Below are 15261 nucleotides of genomic sequence, written 5' to 3'. Positions count from 1 at the left end.
TCTTTTCATATTACATTGTATTTTAAATATTTTTATGAGCTCCTCACAAACACCATTTTAATGGATGTTTAAATAAAATTTAATAGATCTTTAAATAAATACATGGTGACCTATCTTTTCTCTTCTTTTAGGTAGTTATCAGCTTATTGCTATTAAAAATAAAACTAAACTTTTGTTTAATTTATCTACAGAGTGTCAGGCAAGCAAGTAAACATTTTGATGCAAAAAGAAATCATTTTTTTTCCTCTGGATTTTGGACTTTTGTTAGACTATATCACAAAAGTGAAATTCTTGGGCGGGGCATGGTGGCTCATGCCTGTAATCCCAGCATTTTGGGAGGCCGAGGTGGGCGGATCACAAGATTGGGAGATCAAGACCATCCTGGCTAACACGGTGAAACCCTGTCTCTACTAAAACTACAAAAAAATTAGCCGGGTGTGGCGGCGGGTGCCTGTAGTCCCAGCTACTCGGGAGGCTGAGGCAGGAGAATGGCGTGAACCCGGGAGGAGGAGCTTGCAGTGAGCCGAGATCTCGCCACTGCACTCCAGCCTGGGCGACAGAGCAAGACTCCGTCTAAAAAGAAAAGTGAAACTCTTTGGCCAAATGATAGACTACTAAAACCTATAATTTTTTAAATTATTGGGTTTTTAAGTAGTTTTAGGTTTTCAGAAAACTTTCAGTGGGAAGTACAGAGAGTTCCCATATCCCTGCCCACCACCACACCTCTCCTCCTGTTATTAACATCTTGCTTTAGTGTGGTACATTTGTTACAATTAATAAGCCAATATTGACACAGTATTATTAACTAAAATTCATAGTTTACATTAGGGTTCACTCTGTGTTGTGCATTCTATGGCTTTTGACAAATGTATAATGGCATGTATCTAATATTCCACTATCATACAGAATAGTTTCACCCCCTCTCTAATATCCCCATGTTCCACCTATTCATCCCTCCTTCCCTTGCCTGAAGCCCCAGTAACCACTGATTTTTTCAGTGTCTCCACACTTTTGCCTGTTCCATAATGTCGTCTAGTTGAAATCATACGGTATAATTAAGCTTTTTCAGACAGGCTTCTTTCACTTAGCAATATGTATTTAAGGATCCCTTATGGTTTTTGTGTCTTGATAGGTCATTTCTTCTTATTGCAAAATAGTATTCCATTATATGGATGTACACAGTTTATCCATTCACCTACTTAAGGACATCTCGGTTGATTCCTAGTTTGGGCAATTATGAATAAAGCTGCTGTAAACATCCTTATGCAGGTTTTTGTGTGGGCTTGAGTTTTTAATTCTTTTTTTTTTTTTTTTTTTTTTTTTGAGACAGAGTCTCACTCTGTCACCAGGCTAGAGTGCAGTGGCGAGATCTTGGTCACTGCAATCTCCACCTCCCGGGTTCAAGCCATTCTCCTGCCTCAGCCTCTCGAGTAGCTGGGACTACGGGCACACACTACCACACCTAGCTAATTTTTGTATTTTTAGTAGAGACAAGGTTTCGGCATGTTGGCCAGGATGGTCTTGATCTCCTGACCTCATGATCCACTTGCCTCAGCCTCCCAAAGTGCTGGGATGACAGGCATGAGCCACCGCACCAGGCCCGAATTTTTAATTCTTTAAATAAATACCAAGGAACACACTTGCTGGATCTTATGGTAAGAATATGTTTAGTTTGGTAAGAAACTGACAAACTGTCTTCCCAAGTGGCTGTATCCTTTTGAATTCCCACCAGGGATATATGAGAATTCCTGTTGTTCCCTATTCTATGCAGTAGATGGCATTGTGTGTTTTGGATTATTGACATTGTAATAGGTGTGTAATAAATAGTATATCAGAGTTTACTATTCACTAATGACATATGACATTGAGCATCTTTTCATATACTTATTTGACATCTGTATCTCTTCTTTGGTGAGGTGTACAGATCTTTTGCCCGTGTTTTAATTGGGTTGTTCATTTTCTCATTGCTGGTTTTTGAAAGGTCTTTGAGTATTTTGGGTAACAGTCTTTTATCTGATGTCTTTGGCAAATATTTTCTCTCAGTCTGTGTCCTCTCTTCTCAGTCTCTTCACAGTGTTTTTGCAGAGCAAAGTTTTTGGTTTTAATAAAGTCCAACTTATCAATTTTTTCTTTCATGGACCATGCCTTTGGTACTGTATCAAAAAAAATTATTACCGGCTGGACATGGTGGCTCACGCCTGTAATCCCAGCACTTTGGGAGGCTGAAGCAGGTGAATCACTTGAGATCAGGAGTTTGAGACCAGCCTGACCAACATGGTGAAACCCCATCTCTACTAAAAATACAAAAATTAACTGGGCATGGTGGTGAGTGCCTGTAATCCCAGCTACTCGGGAGGCTGAGGCAGGAGAATCGCTTGAACCCGGGAGGTGGAGGTTGCAGTGAGCCAAAATCATGCCACTGCACTCCAACCTGGGCAATAGAGCAAGAGTCCGTCTCAAAAAAAAAAAAAAAAATTATTACCAATCTCAGGTCATCCAGATTTTTCTCCCATGTTATCTTTAAGAGTTCTATAGTTTTGCATTTTACGTTTAGGTCAATGATTCCATTTAGTAAATTTTGTAAAGAATGTAAGTCCTTTGTCTAGATTTTCTTTTCCCCATGTGGATATCCAGTTGCTTCAGCACCATTTGTTGACTATCTTTTCTCCATTGTATTTCGTTTGCTACTTTGTCAAAGATCAACTGACTATATTTGTGCAGGTCTATTTCTGAACTCTTTTCTATTCTATTGATCCACAGGCATACCTCAGAGATATTGCGGGTTTGGTTCCAGACCACCACAATAATAGGAATATTGCAATAAAGCAAGTCAAATAATGTTTTGGTTTCCCAGAGCATATAAAAGTTATGTTTATATTATACTATAGTCTATAAAGTGTACAATAGCACTATTCCTTTTAAAAAAAAGTGTAGACCTTAATTTCAAAATACTTTATGGCTATAAAATGCTAACAGTTGGGGCCAGGCACAGGTGGTGCATACCTGTAATCCCAGAACTTTGGGAGGCTGAGGCAGAAGGATCACTTGAGCTCAAGAGCTCAAGACCAGCCTGGGCAACATGGTGAAACCCCATCTCTACAAAAAAAAAAAAAGAAAGAAAACAAAAAAATTAGCCAGGCATGGTGGTACACACCTGTTGTCTCAACTACTCAGAAGCGAGGCAAGAGGCTCACTTGAGCCCGGGAGGTCAAGGCTGCAGTGAGCTGAGATCCTGCCACTGCACTCCAGCCTGGGTAACAAAGGGAGACTCTTTCTCAAAAAAAAATAATAATAATAAATTTTAAAAAAATAAATAAATAAAAGCTAAAAATCTGAACCTTCACTGAGTCATAGTATTTTTGCTGGTGGAAGGTCTTGCCTCAATGTTGATGGCTGCTAACTGATCAGGGTAGTGGTTGCCAAAGGTTGGGGTAGTTGTGGCAATTTCTTAAAATAAGACAACAATAAAGTTTGCCACACTGAATGACTTTCTTCCTTTCACGAAGGATTTCTCTGTAGTATGTGATGGTGCTTGACGGCATTTTACTCACAGTAGAACTTCTTTCAAATCTGGAGTCAATCCTTTCAAACCCTGCCACTGCTTTATCAACTAAGTTTATGTAATATTCAAAATCTTTTGTTGCCGTTTCAACAATGTCTACAGCATCTTCACCAGGAATAGATTCCATCTTTGAAAAACACTTTCTTTGCTCACACATAAGAAGCAACTCTTCAACTGTTCAAGTATTACCATCAGATGGAGCAATTTAGTCACATCTTTAGGCTGCACTCTAATTCTCTTGCTATTTCCACCACATCATCAGTGACTTCCTGCACTGAAATCCTGAATCCCTCAAAGTCATCCATAAGAGTTGGAATCAACTTCTTTCCAACTCCTATTAATGTTGATATTTTTACCTCCTCCCATGAATCATGAATATACTTAATGATGTCTAGAATGGTGAATCTTTTCCAGAAGGTTTTCAATTGAATTTGCCCAGATCCATTAGAGGAATCACTATATATGGCAGCTATGGCTTTATGAAATGTGTTTCTTAAATAAAAAGACTTGAAAATTAAAATTACTCCTTGCTTCATGGTCTGCAGAATGGATGTTATGTTAACAGGCATGAAAATAACATTAATCTCATTGTACACCTCCATCAGACTTCTTGAGTGACTAGGTGCATTGTCAATGAGCAGTAATACTTTGACAAGAATCTTCTTTTCTGATCAGTAGGTCTCAACAGTTGGCCTAAAATATTCAGTAAACCATGCTATAAACAGATGTGCTATCATCCTGGCTTCGTTGTTCCTTTATGGACCACAGGCAAAGTAGATTTAGCATAATTCTTAAGGGCCCCAGGATTTAAAAATGGTAAATGAGCATTGGCTTCATCTTAAAGTCACCAGCTGCATTAGCTCTTTAATGCACAGAGTCAGCCTGTCCTTTGAAGCTTTGAAGCCAGGCATTGACTTCTGTCTAGCTGTGAAAGTCCTAGATGGCATCTTCTTCCAATATAAAGTTATTTTTTCTACATTGAAAATCTGTTGTTTTATGTAGCCGTCTTCACCAACGATCTTAGCTAGAGTCTGGATAACTTGCTGTGGCTTCTACATCAGCACTTGTTGCTTCAGCTTGCACTTTTATGTTATAGAGATGACTTCTTTCCTTAAACCTTATGAACCAATCTGTGCTAGCTTCAAACTTGTCTTCTGTAGCTTCCTAACATCTCTCAATCCTTATAGAATTGAAGAGAATGAGGACCTTGCTCTGGATTAGGCTTTGGCTTAATGGAATGTTATGGCTGGTGTGATCTTATATGGAGATCACTAAAACTTTGTCCATATTAGCAATAAGGCTATTTTGCTTTCTTATAATTCCTAAGTCACTTTTAGTTTCCTTCAAGAGTAGCACTTTTAATTTCCTTCAAGAACTTTCCCTTGTATTCAAAACCTTGCTGTTTGGCACAAGAGGCCTAGCTTTTGGCTCATCTTGGCTTTCTATGTGCCTTCCTCACTAAGCTTAATCATTTCTAGCTTTTGTTTTAAAGTGAAAGACATGTAACTCTCATTAACTTGAACACCTACAGGCCATTGTAGGTTTATTAATTGGCCTAATTTAAATATTGTTATGTATCTGGGAATAGGGAGGCCTGAGGAAAGGGAGAGATATGGGGAAATGGCCATTGAGTGGAGCAGTCAGAACTCACACAACATTTATCAATTAAGTTCAACGTCTTATAGGGCATAGTTTGTGGTGCCAGCGAAGAGTTACAATAGTAACATCAAAGATCACTGATCAAGGGCTGGGCACAGGGGCTCATATATGTAATCCCAATCTCAATCACTTTTGGAGGTCAAAGTGAGAGAATTGCTTGAACCTAGGAGTTTGAGACTAGCTTGGGCAACACAGCAAAACCCCATCTCTACAAAAATTAAAATAAAAAATATCTGCTGGGTGTGGTGGCATGCTCCCATAGTCTTAGCTACTTGGAGGCTGAGGCAGGAGGATTGCTTGAGCCCAGGAGTTGGAGGTTTGCAATGAGCTATGATCACACCACTGCACCTACAGCCTGGGTGACACAGCAAGACCTTGTCTTAAAGAGAAAAAAAAAAAAAGAGATCACTGATCATAGAAGCAAATACATGCTCTTGGAAAAATGGCTCTTATAGACTTGCCTGACTCAGGGTTGCCACAAACCTTCAATTTGTAAAAAATGCAATATCTGCAAAGTACAATAAAATGAAGCACAATAAAATAAGGTATGCCTGTCTTTGTCCATTCTTTCACTAATACCACACTGTCTTGATTACTGTACCTTTATAGTAAATCTTGAAGTCGGGTAGTGCCAGTCCTCTAACTTTATTCCTCTCCTTCAATATTTTACAATTGTACAACTGTGTTGACTACTCTGGGTCTTTTGCCTCTTGACATAAACTTTTTTTATGTCATGGATCTTTAAAAAAATCTTAATTGATATATCATAGTAGTACATATTTTGTGGGTGCACATGATATTTTGATACATGTATAGAATGTGTAACAATCAAATCAGGGTAACTGGGATATCCATCACCTTATACATTTATCTGTATCTTTTGTGTTGGAAACATTACAGTTTATTCTAGCTATTTAGAAACACACCATAAATCATAGTTAACTATAATTTCCCTACTGTATTATGAAATATTAGAATTTATCCTTTCTAACTATCTTGTACCCATTATCCAACTTCTCTTCATTCCTGCCTCCCACCCACACATAAAGTTTGGAATCAGTTTGTCAATATCCACAAAATAACTTCTTCAGATTGCTTTGAATCTATAGGTCAAGTTAGGAAAAATTGACATTTTGACAATATTGAGCCTTTCTATCCATGAACATGGAATATCTCTTCATTTATTTAGTTCTTTCATCAGAGTTTTACAGTTCTTCTTGTGTAGATCTTGTACATATTTTGTTAAATTAATGCCTAAGTATTCCATTTTTGGTGGTGCTAACATAAATGGTATTATCTTTTTAATTTTAATTTCTAATTGTTCCTTGCTGGTATATAGGAAAGTGATTGACTTCTGTATATTAGTAATCTTATACCCTGTAACCTTGCTATAACCACTCGTTAGTTCCAGGATTTTTTGTGTGTTGTTGTTGACAATTCTTTTGGATTTTCTACATAGACAATTATATCATTTGTGAACAAAGACTGTTTTATTTCTTCCTTCCCAATCTGTATATATTTTATTTCCTTGTTTTATCTTATTGCATTAGCTAGGACTCCCAATATGATGTTGACAAGGAATAGCAAGTGGGGACACATCTTTGCCTTGCTCCTAATCATCATGGGAAAGCATGCAGTTTCTCACCATTAAGGATAACGTTTGCTGTAGGTTTTTTGTAGATATTCTTTATCAAGTTGAGTAAATTCTTCCTCTATTCCTAGTTTGCTAAGAGCTTTATCAGGAATGGGTGTTGGATTTTATCAAATTCTTTTTCTGCATCTATTCATATGATCATGTTATTTTTTTCCTGTTGATTTGATGGACTATATTAATTGAACTTTAATATTGACCCAGCCTTACATGCCTAGACTAAATCCCACTTGATCATGGCGTATAATTTTTTACACATTGTTGATTCAATTTACCAATATTTTGTTGAGAATTTTTGCATCTATGTTCATATTGGTCTGTAGTTTTCTTTTCTTGCAATGTCTTTGTCTGGTTTTTGGCATTAAGGTAATGCTGACCTCATAGAATGAATTAGGAAGTATTTCTCTGCTTCCATTTTCTGGAAGAGATTGTAGAGAATTGCTATAATTTTTTATTCTTAAATACTTGGTATATTTCACCAGTGAACCCATCTGGGCTTAACGCATTCTGGTTTGGAAGGTTATTAAGTCCTGATTCAATTTTTTAATAGATATAGGCCTATTCAGGTTGTCTTTTTCTTCTTATGTGAATTTTAGCTGATTTTTTCTTTCAGGAACTGGTCCCTTTCATCTAGGTTATGAAACCTGTGAGCATAAAGTTGTTCATAATATTCCTTTACTATCTGTTTTTTTCCTAACTCCCCAAACTTGTTACCTTTACTATCTTTTTAATGTTCATGGGATCTGGAGAGATGTCCTCTCTTGCCTTTATCATATTAATAACTTGTGCCTTCTCTCTTTTTTTTATAAGTTAGCCTTGCTATAAGCTTATTGACTTTATTGATCTTTTCAAAGAACCAGCTTTTGGTTTTGCTGATTTTCTCTATTGATCTCTGATTTTCAATTTTACTGATTTCTGCTCTAATTTTTATTATTTCTTTTCTTCTGCTTAAGATGAGTTTAACACTTTCTCCTTTTGACAGTTTCCTAAAGCAGAAATTTAGATTATTGGTTTTAGATCTTTCTTCTTTTCTATCATATGTATTTAATACTATAGACTTCTCTCTAAGCACTGCTTTTGCTGCATCCTACAAATGTGTGTGTTGGGGGAGGGGTGTTTGTTTTGTTTTGCTTTTCAGACAGAGTTTCATTCTGTCACTCAGGATGGGGTGCAGTGGCACAATCATGGCTCATTGTAGCCTCAACTTCCTGGGCTCAGGTGATTCTCCCTCCTCAACCTCCCAGGTAACTGGGACTACAGGCATGCACCCAGAAATTTTGATAAGTTGTAGTTTCATTTTCATTTACTTCAAAATACTTTTAAATTTCTCTTGAGACTTCTTCTGTGTCCCATGTGTTCTTCTAGAAGTGTGTTGTTTAATCTCTAGGTATTTTAGATTTTTCAGCTCTCTGTCTGTCGTTGATTTCCAGTTTGAATTCATTGTGTTCTGGGGGCATATATTGCATAATTTCTATTATTTTAAACTGGTTAATGTGTCATTTATGCCACAGAATGTGATCCATTTTTGTGAATGCTCCATGTGAGATTGAGAAGAATGTGTATCCTGCTGTTGTCGGATGCAATATTCTACAGATGTCAGTTATGTCCAGCTGAGTGACGGTGCTATTGAGAACCATTGTTCTAGGGAAAGGAGTCTCAGCTTTTATTAGATTGTTAGTGGAGTCTGTGAGCCAAAGGACTTCAAGAAGCCCTGATCCAAACATTCTAAAGGGCAACTTTTCTCCTCCTTTCTCCCAGGGTCTGAGCTGATGCCCAGAGCTCTGCTCATGGGTATCATATGGTGGCATATGGTGGTTCTTCATGCTGGACACTGAGAATTTACATTTCTAACAAGTTCCCAGGTGACGCTGATGCTGCTGGTCCCAGGACCACACTTGGAGAACCATGATCTATCACCATGCAAGGAGTAAATGATATAATGTATATAAAGTATTTGACATCATTCCTACTACCTGACGAACATTCAATTTATGATGTTTATTATCAGTGTTTTTGATATTGTTATCAATAATAATATACTATCAATAAAATAATAAATCAATAAAATAAAAATAATAATATCTGCTCACGGAATTGTTGTAAGGTTTAAACAAGTCAGTCTGCAAAAGCACTTCAAAGCGCAGTACACTTTATTCCCTTAGTAAAAGTTAGCTTTTATATTTATAATAATTATTGTTAATGTTATTGTTATTTTGAGACAGAGTCTTGCTCTGTCACTCAGGCTGGAGTGCAATGGCACAATGTCAGCTCACTGCAACTTCCGCCTCCTGGGTTCAAGCAATTCTCCTGCCTCAGTCTCCCAAGTAGCTGGGATTATAGGCACACACCACCACGCCCTGCTAATTTTGTAAGTTTTTTCAGTAGAGACAGGGTTTCTCCATGTTGGTCAGACTGGACTCGAACTCCTGACCTCAGGTGATCCACCCGCCTTCACCTCCCAAAGTGCTGGGATTACAGGTGTGAGTCACTGCACTGGCCTATAATTATTACTTATTACTGTTATTGTAATAAAGTTCTTCCAGTAATGACCAACCGAACTAAGGGAGCCCATAAAAAAAAATCATGCTTTAACACATGAATCGGCCTGCTGGCATTCAGGAGAATATGATATGCAAAGCCCTGGGGTAGCAGAGTGCATGAACCATGTTGAGCCCTTTAAGGACCTTTTCCATGAGTTAAAAACTCAGATGCCTTCAGAGTCAGGAAGAAAACGAAATAAAGGAAGCAGTGGGAGTAGAACAATAGGAAATGAGGGGGCCTGAGAGCAAACCAGAAAGAGCACATTGAACCTGAAAGAAAGAATACATAGTAGTCAGAAAAAAAAAAAAAAAAAAACACTCCTATAACTCCAGCACTTTGGGAGGCCAAGGCGAGAGGATCATGAGGTCAAGAGATTGAGACCATCCTGGCAAACATGATGAAACCCTATCTCTACTAAGAATACAAAAATTAGCTGGATGTGGTGGCACGTGCCTGTAATCCCAGCTACTCAGGAGGCTGAGGCAGGAGAATTGCTTGAACCCAGGAGGTGGAGGTTGCAGTGAGCCGAGATCATGCCACCACTGCACTCCAGCCTCGCAACAGAGCAAGACTCCGTCTTCAAAAAAAAAGACTGAGGTTTGTGGTGATCCATGCTTACAAGAAAAGAATACCTAGGCAGGATGTTTGTGCCTGGTGAGAGGGAGATAGAGATGGCCAGGACCACAGGAGCTCAGAGAGCATGAGAGCGCTGGCTGGAGGTGTCAGTGAAGACTTCCCTCAGTTGGTGGGGCTGACCGGGACTGGGCCTTCGTGGAGGGGGGCATTTGGAAAAGTTGTAGGGAAATTGGCCTCACAGGATTGGAAGATTGAGGCAGGCCTTTGGTCTTCCTCTTCTCTACACCTAGCACATAATAGGTGCTCAATAAGCAGTGAAGGAGGGGATGAATGGTTGATGGTCTGAGAGATTTCCATCCTGAATAAGTAGGGAAAGTTTGGAAGCATCTCTGGGGGCTCTTGGAGAAATAGTCTGGTATTGTGGTAGCTCCCTGACCTGAATTTGACTCCCACCTCATCCTAATTTCTTGGTTTACTTCCTATATGAGTTTGGACAAGAAAATACCCGCTCTGGGCCTTAGATTTCTCCATCTGAGAACTGAGGAGAATAAAGCCTGTCACAGAATGGTTGCAAGGACCAGAGAGAAAGGAGCTATTGGTTGGGCATTCCCTTCCTTCTTCCCAGTGCCATTGAAGAAAGACACCAAGCCCCAACTCCCACCTCTGCTTCCCTTCCAGAGAAGAGAATCCCAATTACAATATCTTACTCTAAGTATAAAGAAGACCTGACAGAGGACAAGAAGATCCTGTTGGCTGCCATGTGCCTCGTCACCAAAGGAGAGAAGCTTCTGGTGGAGAAGGACATTACTCTAGAGGACTTCATCACCATCAAGGTAACCTCAGCCTGCACCTACCATGCTGTTCCAAGCAGCACCCATTCCCCGGAGCTGGGGGAGAGCGTCAGAAGCTGAGCGTTTTGTGCCTTTAACTCCAGCTTTAGCTCTCCAAGGTGGGAGGAGTGGGTTGGACATAAGGGGATGAATGCAATGGTGGCACTCAGTAATGGGGTATATGGAGGCAGAGGTGGACATGACTAATGATCCATCCTCTAACTCAGCCAGGACCATCGGTTTCCTGGAGGGAGGAGGGGTAGGCGCGATGGCTCATCGGTGTTGTCCCCTTTCAGGTTCTGGGCCCAGCCATGGTGGGAGTGGCAGTTACGGTGGAAGTGACAGTAGTCAACCCCCTCTTAGAAAGAGTGAAGGACTGTGCGCTGATGGTGGAGGGCAGCGGCTTTCTCCAGGAACAGCTCAGCATCGAGTAAGTGCCAGCCTGGGGGGTTGGCAGGGAATGGGGCTCCCTTCCTTGTGGATGAGCCAGAGAGAAGTTGCCAGGGATGGGGGGTGTGGGAGAGATTCTGGACCCCCCAGGAACCAGCCCACAGCCTATCCATATCAGCCTGCATTCACTTATTTATTCCTTCATTCATTCATTCATTTACTCAAATCATATAACTCGTTCACTCAGTCATTCACTCACATCATTCATTCATATTTTCACTTATTTATCCATTTACTTATTCACTCACTTTCATTCATTTTCTCTCATTCATTCATGCATTCTTGAATTTGCTTACTCATTTATTCACTCATTTGCTCATTTTTTCATTCATGTATTCCTACATTGATGCTTCACTCATTCATTCACACATGTTCCTGTTCATTCATGGATTCGTTTATTTACTTGTTGATTGTCAATCATTCACTCACTCCTTCCTTCTTCCATTCATCTGCTTGCTACTTATGTGGTCCTTGATTATACTGACCTGTGCTCTGGCCCATGTGTGATTGTTAGGAACACTGACAGGAGTTTTGCCTGGAGAAGGGCTCTCAGATACAGATGGCCCTTCACATGAGGACAGTGTGATTTGTGAAAAAGACCTTGTCCAAGGTCTGGGGGAGCAAAAGCAGCCCTTAAGTGAGGGTGGGGCCAGGAAAAAGTCCCAGTGAAGCTAGTGTTTGAGTTGAGCCTTAAATGATGAATTGAGATTTTCAGGTATCAAGAAGGAAGGACGGTTTGCCAGGCAAAGGTCTTGGTGTTAACACCTGATGGCTGGTGTTGTCAGGGAAGGTCTCCTGGAAGAAGAGAACTTGATTTGGGCCTTGGGTGGATTGGAATAAGAAAGGCATCCTAGGTGGGAGGAACAGAGCCGATGAAAGCCCAGAGGAGGGAAGTTCAGGGCACAGACAGAAAACTAGCCGGGCTGGATGGGAAGAATGCAGGTGGTAGAAGAGAAAATTAAATTGGAAACATGTTTTTTTGTTGTTTTTGTTTGTTTCTTTGTTTGTTTTTGAGACAGAGTCTCACTCTGTTGCCCAGGCTGGAGTATAATGGTGCAATCTCAGCTCACTGCAACCTCCCCCTCCCAGATTCAAGCGATTCTCCTGTCTCGACTTCCTGAGTAGCTGGGATTACAAGTGTGCACCACCGCTCCCGGCTAATTTTTGTATTTTAGTAGAGATGGGGTTTCACCGTGTTGGTCAGGCTGGTGTCAAACTCCTGACCTCAGGTGATCCACCTACCTCGGCCTCCCAAAGTGCTGGGATTACAGGAGTGAGCCACCGCACCTGGCCTGGAAACATGTTGATAAGTCTTGAATGTCAAGCCACAAGGTGAACTTGATCCTGAGGAGTTTGGGGAGCCATGGATTGGCAGGCTAGACTCAAAATGGCAAGAGGACTGACAGTCTGCCTTTCTCACCTCCTTTTCCTCCAGCGTGCCCACCCTGGAGCCTCAGGAGAGGGCCTCAGTCCAGTTTGACATCACCCCCTCCAAGAGTGGCCCAAGGCAGTTGCAGGTGGACCTTGTAAGCCCTCACTTTCCGGACATCAAGGGTTTTGTGATCATCCATGTGGCCACTGACAAGTGATGGATCATGAGGGACTGAGAGGGGGCAATTCGGCCCCTGTCCTCCTCCTGCCCATTCTTTGTCTCTTCCACGTGGGAGCCAGGGGGCCTCAGTTAATCCTGCTTCAACCTCTGCCCTACTTGGTAAACTTAGGCAAGTTCCTTCTCCTCCTGGGTCTCAGTTTACTCTTCTGTAAAATGAAGTGTTGCACTCAGTAATCCTTAAACTTTTGGACAACCATAGATGATGTAAGAACCTAGCGAGCCTCTCCAACCTTCATGTCTCATACCCATAGCTGGGAGGCTGACAGATCCAAGCATCACAGTAACCCTGGCCCACTCAGCTCTGCCGTACTCCACTCTGCCAGCTCACGGTCACCCTGGCTGACCCTTGGACTCTCCTTGCTTCTCAAATGCCCTGGCCACATCAAAAGCCAAGGATCCTCCCCACAGTCCTGACAGAGAACCCAAAAGTATAAGAGCTGGAACCTAACCATCCCTCAACACTCCCATTACAGAGAAGAAGGAAACTTATTGAGGCCACAGGGTGAGCTAGAGGCAGAGTTGAGGCCCCTTTTGTGTGCCATTTATACCTCCTAAGTCCCTATCCTAAAAAGCATTAGATTTTAAGCAAAGGGAGATTTTCCCTCAGTGAAGACACAGGCCCAGGATCTGAGGCACAACTGCTGACTGGAATAATCTAAGAAGATAAAGGAAGGGCCCAAACTGGATTGCATTCCCCTAAAATCTGCAGCTCTAAATCTGAAGAGGGCCAGTGACTAATAGCACAAACAACAGCCAACACCTCACTGGGCTCAGCTTACACAATTCTGACTGAACAATTGAAATTGAGAAAATGTTTCATTCAATGGGTGCCAAAACTGTTGCCCCCAGATCAGCTGCAAACAAGAACAGAGCCTTCCGTGGAAATTGTAAACAAGGGATCAAGATCCCGAAGCATTTCCTGAAAGAATTGTAACAGGATGGAACGTGGCTTTACCAGTACAGTCCTGAAGACAAAGCATAATCAAAGCAATGGCTACCAAGAGGGGGAAGTGGTTCAGTCAAAGCAACAGTGGACCAGCCGGCCGGGTGTGGTGGCTCACACCTGTAATCCCAGCACTTTGGGAGGTTGAGGTGGGTGGATCACTTGAGGTCAGGAGATCGAGACCTGCCTGGCCAACATGGTGAAACCCCATCTCTACTAAAAATACAAAAATTAGCCACGCATTGTGGTGTGTAATCCCAGCTACTCGGAAGGCTAAGGCAGGAGAATCACTTGAACCCAGGAGGTGAAGCTTGCAGTGAACTGAGATTGCACCACTGCACTCCAGCCTGGGCAACAGAGCAAGACTCTGTCTCAAAAAAAAAAAAAAGGGGGACCGGTCAGGCACAAAGGTCATGAAAACTGTTTTTTGGGATGCTCAAAGCATTTTGCTTGTTGGCTTTCTGGAGAACCAAAGAGGAAGAACACCTGCTTATTATGAGTGTTTTGATAAAGTTAGCTGAAGCTTTCAGAAAAAGCCCCAGAAAAGCTTCACCAGAAATCCTTCTCCACCACAATAATGCTCCTGCTCATTCCTCTCATGGAACAAAGGCAATTTTGTGAGAGTGTTGACTGGAATTCATTAAGCATCTACCATACTGTCCTGATTTGGCTCCATCTGACTTCTTTTTATTTCCTAATCTCTCTTTTTTTTTTTTTTTTTTTTTTTGAGACAGAGTCTTGCTCTGTCACCCAGGCTGGAGTGCAGTTGTGTAATTTCGGCTCACCACAACCTCTGCCTCCCGAGTTCAAGCGATTCTCCCTCCTCAGCCTCCTGAATAGCTGGGATTACAAGCGTGTGCCACCATGCCCAGCTAATTTTTGCATTTTTAGTAGAGACGGGGTTGGTCAGGTGTGTCTCAAACTCCTGACCTCAAGTGATCCTCCTGTCTCGGCCTCCCAAAGTGTTGCAGGCATGAGCCACTGTGCCCGGCCTGTTTCCTAATCTTAAAAACAAAATCTTTAAAGGTGCCCATTTCTCTTCAGTTAATTGTGTTTAAAAAAAAAAAAAAAGACTATGTTAACATGGTTAAATCCCTTGGACCCTCAGTTCCTTAGGGATGGACTAAATGGCAGGTATTATTGTTTACAAAAATATCTTGAACTTGACAGAGCTCATATTGAGAAATAAAGTTTCTACTTTTTATGTTTATATTTTAACGTTACTTTTCCATGCATCTTTTGAAGTCCCCTTGTAGGTGTTTAGGGAGGGGAACGTAGCTGAAGGTGGTGAGGGCCACCTGCCACATAGCTCTGTTTCCAGTACAATGCTCTTGCCCTTGGCGCCTTCAAGTAGCACTTTGATGGGACAAAACTGGCCCCACTGGTTTTTCCAGCCCCAGTGGAAAGCAGAAGCTGCCTCAACAGCCAATGAGAAAG

At 41.3% G+C, this 15261-nt stretch overlaps 1 protein-coding gene across 2 annotated transcripts in view; it reads left to right on the top strand.

Moving 5' to 3' along the window:
* The window catches only part of TGM6 (transglutaminase 6), a 54496-nt gene extending 41119 nt beyond the window's left edge, over positions 1 to 13377 (top strand). Inside the window, exons 11-13 of one of the 2 annotated variants that reach the window (XM_065521855.1) lie at positions 10668 to 10822; positions 11116 to 11249; positions 12705 to 13377. In XM_065521855.1, the coding sequence (XP_065377927.1) occupies positions 10668 to 10822; positions 11116 to 11249; positions 12705 to 12858 (443 nt within the window). In that variant the 3' untranslated portion in view covers positions 12859 to 13377. The remainder of the gene's footprint in view (positions 1 to 10667; positions 10823 to 11115; positions 11250 to 12704) is intronic. The other variant, XM_065521857.1, reaches the window with a different exon arrangement.
* The last annotated feature ends 1884 nt before the right edge of the window (positions 13378 to 15261 follow it).

The sequence above is a fragment of the Macaca fascicularis genome, chromosome 10 (assembly GCF_037993035.2).
Source record: "Macaca fascicularis isolate 582-1 chromosome 10, T2T-MFA8v1.1".
Classification (NCBI taxonomy): Eukaryota; Metazoa; Chordata; class Mammalia; order Primates; family Cercopithecidae; genus Macaca; species Macaca fascicularis.
Note: the sequence above shows the minus strand (reverse complement) of the source record. Positions and strands in the feature narration are given on the sequence as shown.